Source organism: Amphiura filiformis, chromosome 2 (genome assembly GCF_039555335.1).
Source record: "Amphiura filiformis chromosome 2, Afil_fr2py, whole genome shotgun sequence".
NCBI lineage: Eukaryota > Metazoa > Echinodermata > Ophiuroidea > Amphilepidida > Amphiuridae > Amphiura > Amphiura filiformis.
In genome coordinates, this window is record NC_092629.1 from 30006933 (window position 1) to 30020028 (window position 13096).

Genomic DNA, 13096 nt, shown 5'->3' on the forward strand with positions numbered 1-13096 from the left:
GTCATGATTGTTTGATATTTTCTGCCAAAAATGGGGAAAAAGAGACACATGTAGCAGCCGACATAGCACCTTTCGCTGCAACGGGTTACATATTTGAGTGCAAGCAACGCTAGGCTATGCTCCCCACCGACCCACCTTAATGCCTGCCTGTGTTGTCTGTGTTTCTGTTGTCTTTCTCTGTCTCTGTATGCATCTCTTTGCCAATGCCTGTTTTTTACCTTTTTTTAATTAGCAGTTGCAAAAAAATCTAAACAATAGAAGAACCTGTGAACTTTGACCTTGTTTGAATGATCTGTTTATGCCACTACAGGTGTCAGCATGCTTCCTTTGCATTTGCTGCCAACAATTTTACTCAAGGGTATGCAGCTTTTGTTCACCGTATAAGGTGCCAATATTTTCTGACATAATTCAATATGCCAATCGAAATCCCGATTGGTAACTACTCTACATCGGTCATTCTGTCCCATAGCTGGTAGGCCGTTGGGCAATGTGATGGCAATATGGCGACACACAGTTTCCCCTTCTCCCGGTCTTCTGCTGTTCTCACCAGCTGCTCTATCTTTGTCTCTTTCCACTCCCTGATGTTGTCTATCAATAACTTGGCTTGTGTACCCCCCTTCCATCTTTCTTGAAGAATAGTATTTGAAAGGCTATTCTTCCATCTCACTCTGTGTCCGAACCACTTGAGTTTTCTTGCTACATTGTTAGAAAAGTGCAAAGGAACTCTGATAAAAGGTGTAACTATATTCTTCAAATTGATTACCCCTTTCAGGTGCACACAACTTTTACAGCAGCATCCTAGCAGACGGCAAGGAACCCAAGAAGGACCTCGTTTCCAAACTAGGACGCATTTATGAGGATAACGGCGACGTGGACTCGCTGGTCAAGATGAGAACAGAATATATGGAGAAAGTGAAAGACGTGGAATTCCCTTGCAATTACCTCATCGTTGGCGCTTACGCTAAAAAGTGGGTTTAGTCTATACCGTAAAAGTGGATAATTCGACTGCTCAGTGCCTGAAGTTAAAAGTGCAATAGCTGCCGTGTGTTGTTGCCTTGTGTACATGTAGATGAGTACAGTTTGTGAATTGCCAAATGTTCACAGGGCAGCTACTTCTGGCACTGAGCAATCAAATTTTTTGCTATATCTATGTTTGAGCTATATCTATTGTAATTAGCTGTTGCGAAAACAACAACGCGCGAATACCCCGAAAAACACCATAGTTAGCATATGTGCTTACTATCGAGCGCTTTTAAAACATACAAACATGAAGAGCCCCATCCACAAATGTGTAAAGGGTTTTGAGCAAATCATTGATACACATTGTTATATACGAACAAGTAAACCTGCAAATTTGTGTTTCAACCCCATTAGCTCAAGTTGATAAAGCGCCGGACTTTGGTATAATTTCATGTTGTCAAAAGCGCCCGATAGTAAGCACATATGCTAACTATCGAGTTTTTACGGTAGCCCTTTTGTATACAACTATTATACGTCAATGTAAGAACTTAGAATCCTGTGAAAAACAAGGGAAACAGTTCCTAATTGGCAAAGCACAAAAAAATGTGCACTTTAACAGTAACAGGGTTAAAATTTTGATGGGAATCCATTCTGGTAGAAATTCGTAGGGTATTCCACCAGAAATCCATACACCACCTATGGAACACATGATGTTTAATCCGCCATACAGGGGTGTATATTTCTAGATGACGTCACCCATACAGGTAACCCCATTTAAAATTCACACTCCCTTTGAGTATGGATTTCAAATGGAATAAGCCCCGTGTGTAGGTTTAGAGATCCTGAGGTTGTCGGTTCGATTCCAGGTTTGTGCACATAGGGGCAAGATCAAAAACTTGTATAATAGAGCACCTTGATATTGGGCTGTCAATCGATAAGACGTTTGGCTAATGGTGCAAGAAGTTGCAGGCTCGAACCCTGGCGGTGGTTTAGTAGCTCTCATGGAAAACTTGGAACTTTTTGCTAATGTCTTGTTGTAACCCGTATGAAACTTGGGGAGCTTCTAAGCAGCAAAAGTCCCCGAGTTGTTGTTTTATGATTGAAGTTATGGAATGATGTGGGGCTATAGTGGTCAGCAACAACCTGTAAAGTGTGCTGAGGCTTGTGGATCGTTTATGCATTGTGCCTGTGCGTAAAGTTTGTTCGGTTTATAATAGGCAAGAGAAATAAGACTAATAACTTGGTGTATTGATATAGAATGGCGTGTACGCAATTGGGTGCAACACTTACACTAGTTGCGTGAATTACGTGAATTTACACAAGCGCGAGTTGGAACTTTATTGACACAAGCAGTAACAAAAACATGTTTGCCTATTATAAGCCGAACAAACTTCAGCGCACTATACTGTAAAAGTGGACATTTTCGCGGTACATTAATTTTTGCACTTTACCTGCGCAACACATCTTTCGCAAAAATTAAAACAAGCGAATATGTTCTTTTAATGTATAGGTCTATGCAAGAAAACTCAAAATCGCAAAATAAAAAGCAATATAGTTCAAAATCCACAAAGCGCAAAAAATTACACCCGCAAAAATTACCACTTTTACAGTAAATCATTGCTTTTTTTGCCTCTTGTTTTTGTAGAAACGACATCTCAGGGGCTGTCCAATATTTGAAGGAACAGAAAGCAGCAGGTGTACCCAGCATGCATCTGGGCATATTTCATCTATTCAACAAGGCAATTAGTAAAGAATTACCCATGGATGAACGTAAGTCAAATTTAAACTCCACCGCTTAGTGACGAACGATTGGTATCAGACGCAACAAAAAGCGTGCTACCTCAATGGCTAGAAACCAATCATTCGACGCTCAGCGATGGAGTATGAATTCAGCTTAACTAATAACAAAATGACATCAATCAGAATTTCTGTACCATATATGTGCAGGGATACAAGTTAATATCTTGGGCGTTAAATTTCGCTGGGGCTATGAGAAAAATATGAGCATTCTTATGATTCTAAAATCTCAAGTTTTGTGATATGTAAAAAAAACTTAATGAACTTGAGGAACCACTTGATTTATTATTTTAAGTCAATTTTTCATGGATTAAGGGATGTGGTAGCATCGTTTGCACAGTATTTTTTGTGGGACATGAGAGCAAAATGCATTCTGAATATGAGGAATGTCCTGATGATATCAAATAATCGGCGATATAATACACATTTTATGGCAAATAACACACTGGTAACAAAAGTTATGTATATTAGGGGTAAGGAATCCATTTACTTCACTGGAATTTCAGTAACTCAAGACATGCGGTACATTATTTATGATAAGAAAAGAGGCACCGCTAGAATGTACCTCATTTCTTAACATATATAATGAGCCACTTGTCTTGAATCACTGAAATGTCAGTGAAGTAATTGGATTCCTACATAACATTTGTTACCAGTGTGTAGTTATTTTTTGGAAAAAATACAAAATTAGTCACACAATTTATCAGGGGGTGTAGTACCACCTTAAGTGTACTTTTTGTAAGTAAATTTAAATAAAAAAAGGTTTTAGAAAGGCCGCTTTATTATTTAAAGGTTAGAGCAAAGTTATAAAATAAAAGTACAAGATATTGCCAGATATGCTATAGCTTCAATTTACTATAGTTAAACACTGCACACAAATGTAAACTATGGAAAATATAAATGTCAATCAAATCAAAATCTTTATTTCATTCAAAAATAAAACAACAGCAACAACAAATACAATGAATATACATTTGAATGAGGAGATGCTAAAATGGCCTGAACCAAACACCCTCTTAACATGTACATGTATGGGCCAAAGTTGCATAATGTATCTAATAAACATTTACATTTGTCCATGCACATCAGTAAAAGTGGAAAATGTTATAACAGATTTCTTTTTGCTTATGTTTTCCATCCCTTCTATCTGTGAATAATTAGTTTTAGAGTTGGTTGAGGAGTATGCAAAGGAGGGAGAGACTAGGCCTAAAAGGAATCTTTGCCAGGCCTATGTGTTTGCCGGCAAACGTGAGAAAGCATTGCAATTAATAGAGGTAAGTCTTATCATAGGAGAACATTGGGCTGTTCCATTTAAAATCCACACTACCACTGTGGAAGATTTTGATAATATCTGCCACAGAGGAGTATGAATTTCAAATGGAATGAACACGTTAGGCAACTCCATTTGAATTTCATACACCCTCTGAGAAAGATTCAGATTGAGAGAGGGAGGGCGAGTTTCAAATCTAGTTGCCTAATGTGTTTGTTCCATTTGAAATTCATACTCCCCCTGTGGAAGAGATTTCCAAAATCTTCCACAGAGGGAATGTGGATTTTAAATGGAAGAGTCCATTCTGTTAGGGGCTATGCAATAATTATGTGTACCTCTAGGGTGGGGATTTCTCAAAATAGTCTGCCAAAATTTGCTTGCCCCCTCCTTTAGACATACCAAACAATCTTTGCCTTTCCCTTTCGACATGTTACAAAATCTTGCTTCCCCCCCCCCCTTTGACGTGCCAAAAAATCTTTGTCACCTTTTTTTTATACATGCCAGATTTTGGGGAACCCCAATTTCAAACCTGAAATTGTCTAATAGTGTTATGCGAGCATGTTTGAACGTTTCCTAACATGTTTCTAAGCATTTCATGGTCGAGTCAAGTCAAATGACTGGAGTCAATGTACATTCTCGATAGAGGCCTTGCATGTGACGTATCATCCCGTAAGTATGGCGGACTACTCAAATGCATTCAACAAAAGCATGATTGCAATCTACCGTGACAGTTCGTCTCACACACATAACCCTGCACTATGATCAAATAGGTTGATGACAACATTTGATTGAATGGACTGCACTCCGCCATAACTACGGTGAAGGACACCGGTTCAAATCCTTTGTTTGGAGCCAATCAATAAATTTATGCAGGGCCTCTATAGGAAAAAATCTGAGTCAAGTCATTTCACTTTTGAAAAGTCTTGTCTGCTAGCCAAAGTCTCTAGCATACCCGAGCATCAAGTCGCAATCCAGCTGACAAAGCAAATTTGAGGCTTCGACGCTTTCAGCGATTGTGAAAACACTTTTGAGTGATTTCTGAATCGCATGCTGCAAGAATGTATTTGTGAAGACAGCAGCTATTTAGTGCCAATTTCTTTTTTCTTATTATTTGTGATGGCGGTCATGCTTTTATTTTTCTTGTTTCTTTTTTCTCTTTCCAGGCAGCTGAAGATGGAAGCTTAAAAGGTAGTTTACTTCCGGTTGCCATCAAGGTCTGTCAACGTCGAACTCCTCCCGTCGAGGCAGATATAATTAGATGGATAATAGACATTAACAATGTAGAAGGGACGGATTTAGGGACGTTGTACTGGTACCTAATTAGAGCATATCGTAAGTATACCATTGATTAGTTGCAGGGGTAGCGCTAGGCTGCATTTGAGGGTCCCAGACTTGTCAAAACACACTTTAGACCCCCCCCCAAGTTCAAGGGTTCCTGCAGACCCCCAGTTTTTCAATCCAGCACTACCGCAGACATACTATTTATGCTGCATTTGTGTAACTCAGACTCACCAAACTCTACTACGGACCCCCTACTTTTTTATTTTCTGCAAGTTTGGGGGTCACTGCGGACTCTGGAGTGTTTTGTTCTAGCGCTGCATGTGATTAGTTGATTGATTGAGGTGTCCACAGGGTATATCAATGACAAATGGAAACATATCGATAGTATAGGGTCTCTAAGCACTGAAAGAGATTGGCAGCAGTATTTACAAACACACTACCAACAAGTCTTTGATTGATTGTTCAGATGCTATAACAATGACTTTATAGTTTGATCAGCTGGTAACCGGCGGGCCTTATAACATCGCGGATTAATATCAATACATTTTATTTTGCCTTGTGACATCTCACCAGAGGCATCACATATTATTAAACAAAATCCTTTACCGGTACTTTGTCTACTTTATTTAAGGTTAGCAACTATTTTAAACTGTTGCGAGTGGTAGTTCACAGCATCTTGCGAATGATATAGTGAGCTTTGGCAAAATTTGCATTTATCATTTCATAGCGACTGTGTAGAAGAATTAAAATATCACAGATATATTCTTGTAGGTCCTGTGGTTCTCGAGTTATGATGTAAAGAGGGCTGAAACAACAACACTTTTGTAAAACGTACATAACTTATTCACAACAATAAATCAAGCAAGTTTTCAAAGTATATGATTTCATTTGTAGAATGAACTTTTGCAAAACATCAAAGTGTTATTTGTCAATAATATAATATATATAATAATCTATCACTCTTAACGTGGGTCTTCTCTTCAGCCTAGTCTTAAAAACATAACAATTCCCGCAGCTAGATTATGAGCTGATCAAAGTATAGGAGGGGCCCACAGTGTGTACCAAGAAATGACTAATTATGCAAACCTCTCCATAGGGGACCTAGAGCTTAAAAGATTAGCAGCAGTATTTAAGAATCACAACCAACAGTTGGTTGAATTGTTTTATTGATTGATTGATGATTCATTCATTGATTGTTTTGTTTCAGATGCCAACAATGACTTAGAAGGTGCCCACAGTGTATATCAAGAAATGACCAATGCAAACCTTTCTATAGGGGACTTAGAGCTCAAGAGATTAGCAGTAGTATTTAAGAATCACAACCAACAAGTTCCTTTTGAAGAGCCACCTGTAAGTATAGGGTCCAAAATTCGGTATGTAGCCCATAATAAAGGTTGTTTCTAAAATTTGGTCCAGCTCATGTGCATATTTCGCTGACAGCAGAATCAAATTTGGTCGGTGGCAGGTTTGTGGCGCAACCGCGAAAAAGGATTGATGTCACTACCGACTCTTGAAGCGAACCAACGTATAGTTGATTGAACCTCAATCTATCACTTAACATACATTCGTTGCGAGGTTGATGGGTGTGCAAGACTGTTAATTAGTCGTAAAAGCATTGTTTGATTGCTGTAACCTGACCGATCCTAAAATAAAACTGCTGACCCATGCCTTGATATAAGTCTCAAAATCGTTTGTAACTTAATACGACAAGTCGTAAGTTTTATTTCACTAAACTACCTTACTGAACGGTACCCTTTGTAAGTAATAAGGATTTACTACAGTACACTTCGTTAAGTTACGTCTAGTATTGGGTATTCGTAACTTTACTGAACGGTTACTTCAGTAAGTCAAGATTAGTGAAATGGACCCCTGGTCACCTCATTGACAGATACTGACCCAGGAGGGAATTCAAGTTGTGATTAATTCTGTTCAGGCGGTGAAACCTCATGTGGACTCCCTTGTTTCAGATAACAGGCATGAAAATTGTCAGTGTTTTAGCCAATTTTAGTGTTTTTTGTTATTGTTTTCAGTGTTTTACAGGCTATTTCTGAATCAAATTCACAGAAAATGGTAAAAAACATGGTTTTCAGTGTTTGTTTGTTTTTTGAGACCAGTTTTCATGCGTGAGATAAAATAACACATTTTGTTTTCCATCTTTTTCTATACAGGAATCCTTATCATACTATGTTGAGCAAATAGCAAAAGCTGCGAAAGACAAAGCCGCTGAAAGATTAGAAGTGTGAAAGAGAGAAGAAAAAGGAAGTGTGTAAAACAAGAGAAATGAACAAATAGCAGGATTGGGTTGATCCAGTTGAAATCCATACCCCCACCCCTATGTAATGCCAAGTGTGAGTTTCAAGTGATGTTGAATTGGTGACTCCATTTGAAATCTACACCCCCGTGTGGGAGAATAGGGGGTGTGGGGATAACAACTGGAATAGTAGTAGGATCATTAGCATGAGTAAGCCTTTCTTGGGCTATTCCAGTTGAAATCCATAAACCCCCCCTATGGAAGACATGACCTTAATCTCCCACAAGGGGAGTGTGAATTTCAAATGGGATAGCTTAAATAGGTGAAATCTACACCCCTGTCTCCCGTAGGGTGTGGGGATTTCAACTGGAATAGCAAGATCATTATATAGGGTCCACAACTTATAAGTTCTCGCAAATACTATTTAAAATAAGTCGAAAAATATTTTACAAAATGTAAAAATGTAAAAAGGCATGTATAGCCTTATTTGTTTTACACATGTGGACCAATAACATTGCGTTCAGTCACAATGGTTAATTGTGTAAGAAACAAGCTGTTTTAAATGTTGCACTTGAGTCCATAGCAGTCAGGTTTTGTAACCTGGCCTCCTGTATTGTTTGAGAGTTGACTCCTTTGGACTCGGATGCAACTCTTAGCACTGTTTACATTTTTTTTACCATTGTGACTGAACACAATGACATGTGACGCTATAATTTGGTCCGTATAAGGTTGCTCATACCTTTTTACACATTTACATTTCATCTAATATTTGTCGATTTATTTTAAAAGTATTTAGAGGGGAACTTGTAAGTTGTGGACCCTATAGTTAATGAGTTAGCCTTTCTGAGAGGAACTGTCATAACTTAGCCAAGCCCCTAGCAATGCACCCCCCTTGACAAAAAGTCCAGTTTTCAGTGTTAAAATGTCCAAGAATATCAATAACCTTGGGCTATTCTAGTTGAAATCCATCATCCCACCAGGGAGTGCGAGTTTCAAATAGGGTTACCAAAATGGGTGACTCCATTTGAAGTCTACACCCCCTGTGTGGGAGATGAAGGTCATGTCTTAGGGGTGTGTGGATTTCAACTAGCCCATTAACAAGGGTAGTACAGGGTGCTATTGGGTGATTTTGAGTTAGGATCTAGTTTGCTACATTAATGGAACCAGTGTTTTTGGCATCCTTACATCTCAAATGGTTCCATTTTTGTCTATGCCCCCTGTGCTTCCAACGAGGGTCGAAGGTCATAATGGGGCCAAAAGTTATGTTGTAATATCCTCAATTTTTTCCTCTCATTGCTATAAATAAGTGTATGTAGCTGGGAGGAAAAGCCAACGATCATTTGACAATTTTGACTTCGTATTAAAGATGCATTTTTTTCCAAAAAGACCTTAAAAATTCCGGTCTTTTGGGGAAAAAATGTGTATCTTCAATACGAAAGGTCAGACCTTACTTGCATATTCTTGTAGTTACAAACCTTTGTGGGGGGGGGCACCTTAATTATGAACGTCGTAATTCTAGTTCCATTGAGGGCTGATTACATAAAAAGACAATGATGTATTTTGATTATGTAAAATATGAGAATGGCCTAAGGATGTAAATCTTAGTTGACAGAAATCAAAATATCCAAAAACAAATGGACCTGTTATTAAGTGATGTTAGACCGGTATTAAAAAAATGTATGAAATGTAGCAATATATTTAAAATCTTTCCAAATTACTGCAAATTCCAGTTGAAATCCATACCACCCTGTGGAAGACTTTGGAAATATCTTCCGAACACATTAGGCAGCTCCATTTGAATTTCATACACCCTCTTGAGAAAGATTCAACTAGAATCTTCCATTGATGGAGGACAAGTTTCAAATGGAGTTGCTAATATATTCATTCCATTTGAAATTCATATTCCGCCTACGGAAGATATTTCCAAAATCTTCCACAGGGGAATGTGGATTTAAGTGGAATAGCCCAATATATCATTTATTGGGGAAAATGAACAGATCAGAGAAGAAGTCAATTGCGTAACATCAGTCATTCTACAGGGTGTAACAAAATTAAGTATAGAGATTGAAAAGTGCCACTTCACAAGCGTGTATACACCCCCTTTCCCCTGCCAATCGACAAGAAGGTCCACTTTTCAGGGAAACATTTTTAAATGAAAGCTTACGCAAGTAGGTTATCTAAGAGACACCTTTTTATGTTAAACTATTCACAATATTTTAAGAGGTTGGGGTTGGTAAATCCACATTTATTGCATGTAAGCAAATTTGTTTTGGGAGAAGGCCCATATTTTGGACATTTTGCACCCTGTACAAAAATAATCCCAACTGTGGGCCTGTACACATGTACGCATTGACATGAGAATAGAAGTGTGCTGTTTACAGATGAAATATATACTGAAACAATGGAGTATTCCAGTTGAAATCCATACACCCGTATGGAAAATATGACTTTAAAATTAATCTTCCACACAGTGTGAATTTCTAATGGGGTTACCTATATATGGGTGACTCCATGTGAAATCTACACCCCCTCTGTTGAAGTTGACGATCATGTTTTTCATAGGGGGGTATGGATTTCAACTGGAATAGCGCATTGTTTCCCTTGATGGAGTGATAGTAATGGTGGCACTCAGGGAGACGGCATTTAGGTCAAAACAAACAAACTTCCCTTAAGGGATCAGATAGCGACGTTTGCACATATTTTTGTGGGACCTGAGAGCATGTCAGACATATCAAATTATATTTTGAAAACGAGGAATATCCTTCTGATATCAAATAATTTAGATTTTTTGAAATTCATGATATAATACACAATTTATCGCAAAAAATAAAAATTGATGATTTTGAAATTAAACAGTCCTCAAAGTAAATTGTATAATTCTTATCTAATCTTACAGTGTATGTAGCTGGGATGAAAAGGCATCCATCATATGAAAATTTTGACCTTTTGTATTTAAGGTATAAAATCCCCCCCCCCCCAAAAAAAAACACCATTAAAATTTAGGTCTTTTTGGCAGGGGTGTAAGAGTTCCTCTTTTCAGTTGATTTCCACTTTTTTTGTTGCCAAAATTTTCTTTTATTTTCAGCCCATATTTGGTGATTTTACCCTGATTTTACGCTGTTTTTCAGCGTTTTTTTTATACTAATTTTCCTCTTTTTTGGTCTGTGGCCTCTCACACCCCTGTTTTGGGAAAAAATGCACATCTTCAATATGAAAGGTCAAATTTCTTAATCGATGGTTGGCATTTCATCCCAGCTACATACACATTTAGTACATAGCTATAGAGGACTGTTAAATATCAAAAATATTGAATTTTAATCAAATTTGTAATATATCGCAAATTAAAAAAAAAATCTAAATTATTTGATATCATCAGAACATGACTCGTATTCAGAAATCAATTTGGTATGTCTGAGGTGCTCTCAGGTCCCGCAAAAAACTATTGTGCAAACGTTGCTATCGGATTCCTTAATGTTTCCCTTCCTTGGAAAAAGGTTGTGTTCAGGAATGATCGGGACCACAATGGCCTCATCCCAATGGCATAATTCAATAATCTCAATCAGGGCCTAGATTTCGTCTCAGTTTGTGAGAATGATATAATGAGACAAGATGATTCTCGTAACCGAATCTTACGAGAATCGATTCTGTGATTCTCGTCGAAATCTAGGCCCTGTCAATTAAACCCTCATAGTGCAAAAAGTTGCAGAGTATGAGGTTTTGTACTCAAATTTTCTAAGGTCATTCAATGAATGTACAAATGTATTGGGTTAAAGAACTGTGCCCTGATAGATGAACATGTTGTGGGTCCTAGTGCATGGTAAACAAGAATTGTGCTAAAATTCTGGTGTCACCACTACTGAGCGATAAAACTAGCAGTTACACTTGCGTGTATTTAGATATTTTATATTTTATTTGACTTGAATAAAACGATGTCACTGGTAAAGAAAATGAACTTTGTCATTGTAAATATGTCAACAGTCCATTGCATGCAAGCAATTATATTTTAGCCACTGTGAAGCTCCAACATCTTTATATGTGACCGGCAGACCGTAAACCACAAATGAGCCGTAAAGTCGGCCCGGTCAATTTTGTTTTATTTCTTGTTTAGAAATTATATATTTTAAGCTTATAAGTGGTATATCATTTGACTTCAAACGATATCCAGAAGTGGGGTTATGGTTTGTTGAACTTTGCTCCTTCAACAAAATGGTACCTTTTTCAGTTCTTCATGTGTCTCTTTTCCCACATTGCTGGTAATAAATATTAAACAGTCACATATTGTGGTCATTTCAAATCATCAACAAGTCTATTGGGCTATTCCAACCTAAATCCATACACCTTTTATGCAAGACATGACCTAACTCTTCCACACAGGGAGTGTATTATTATGTCAAATGGAGCAACCCATTCATGTAGGCCCATTTGAAATTCACACTCCCTGTGTGGGAGATTAAGGTCATGTCTTCCGGAGGGGTGTATGGGTTTCAACAGGAATAACCTATTTTGTGGCTACTATTTCGATCACAGGAAATCATGCTTTTCCATGATGCATTTATAAAAATCAATACATACACACTAAGGCTATGTGGTAAATGATATATAGTTTCTATCGATGGTATATATGGGGCTAATAATAATAATAATAACTAATAGGTTTCTACTGATGGTGCAATAAATAATAGTGAATATTTGTTAAGGGGCGTACATTTTGAAATATGAGTGTGAAACTGTAAAGGTAATCTGGGGTCAAAGGTCAGGTCAAATGAAAAGTTGCTCTGATTGAGCTGTAACTCGGGGGACATCATTCCTGACACTTGGAGAGTATGAAACTGCAAAGGTCAGGTCAAATTTAAAGTTGCTTTGATTGGGCTGTAACTCGGGGGAAAATGATCCGTGACACCTGGGGAGCATGAAACCGCTAAGGTCATCCGAGATCAAAGGTCAGGACAATTTTTAAGTTGCTTCGATCTGGATGTAACTTGCAGAAAATAATCCCTAACACTTTGGAGTATGTAACTGCAAAGGTCAGGTCAAATGTAACGTTACTCTGCTGTAAATTGGGTCCAGTAATTCCTGACACTTGGGACACGTAAAGGTCATCCAAGATCAGGTCAAACTTAAAGTTGCTCCGATTTGGTGGTAACTCAAGAAAAATGATCCCTGACACATGGGGAGTATGAAATTGCAAAGTTCATGTGCTCAAAGGTCAAGTCAAATTTAAAGTTGCTCCGATTGGGCTGTAACTCGTGACACATAAAGGTCATCCAAGATCAAAGGTCAGGTCAAACTTAAAGTTGCTCTGATTAGGAGGTAACTCGGGGAAAATGGTTCTTGACACATGGGGAGTATGAAACCGTAAAGGTCATCGAGGTCAAAGGTGAGGTCAAATTTGAAGTTGCTTCAACCTGGCTGAAAATTATTCCTGGCACTTGGGGATTATAAAACCGTAAAGGCCATCTGAGGTCCAAGGTCAGAAAAGTTCAAATAAGGTCAAGTGTTAAAAAAGCGGGCCTGATTGGGCTTAAATGTGATGCAAA

At 38.0% G+C, this 13096-nt stretch overlaps 1 protein-coding gene across 2 annotated transcripts in view; it reads left to right on the forward strand.

The window, feature by feature from the left end:
- The window catches only part of LOC140146071 (leucine-rich PPR motif-containing protein, mitochondrial-like), a 73436-nt gene extending 61929 nt beyond the window's left edge, over positions 1-11507 (forward strand). For both annotated transcript variants that reach the window (XM_072167819.1, XM_072167818.1), the window contains 6 exons: positions 773-968; positions 2606-2730; positions 3919-4031; positions 5191-5359; positions 6516-6658; positions 7477-11507. In XM_072167819.1, the coding sequence (XP_072023920.1) occupies positions 773-968; positions 2606-2730; positions 3919-4031; positions 5191-5359; positions 6516-6658; positions 7477-7551 (821 nt within the window). In that variant the 3' untranslated portion in view covers positions 7552-11507. The remainder of the gene's footprint in view (positions 1-772; positions 969-2605; positions 2731-3918; positions 4032-5190; positions 5360-6515; positions 6659-7476) is intronic.
- Positions 11508-13096: the final 1589 nt, after the last annotated feature.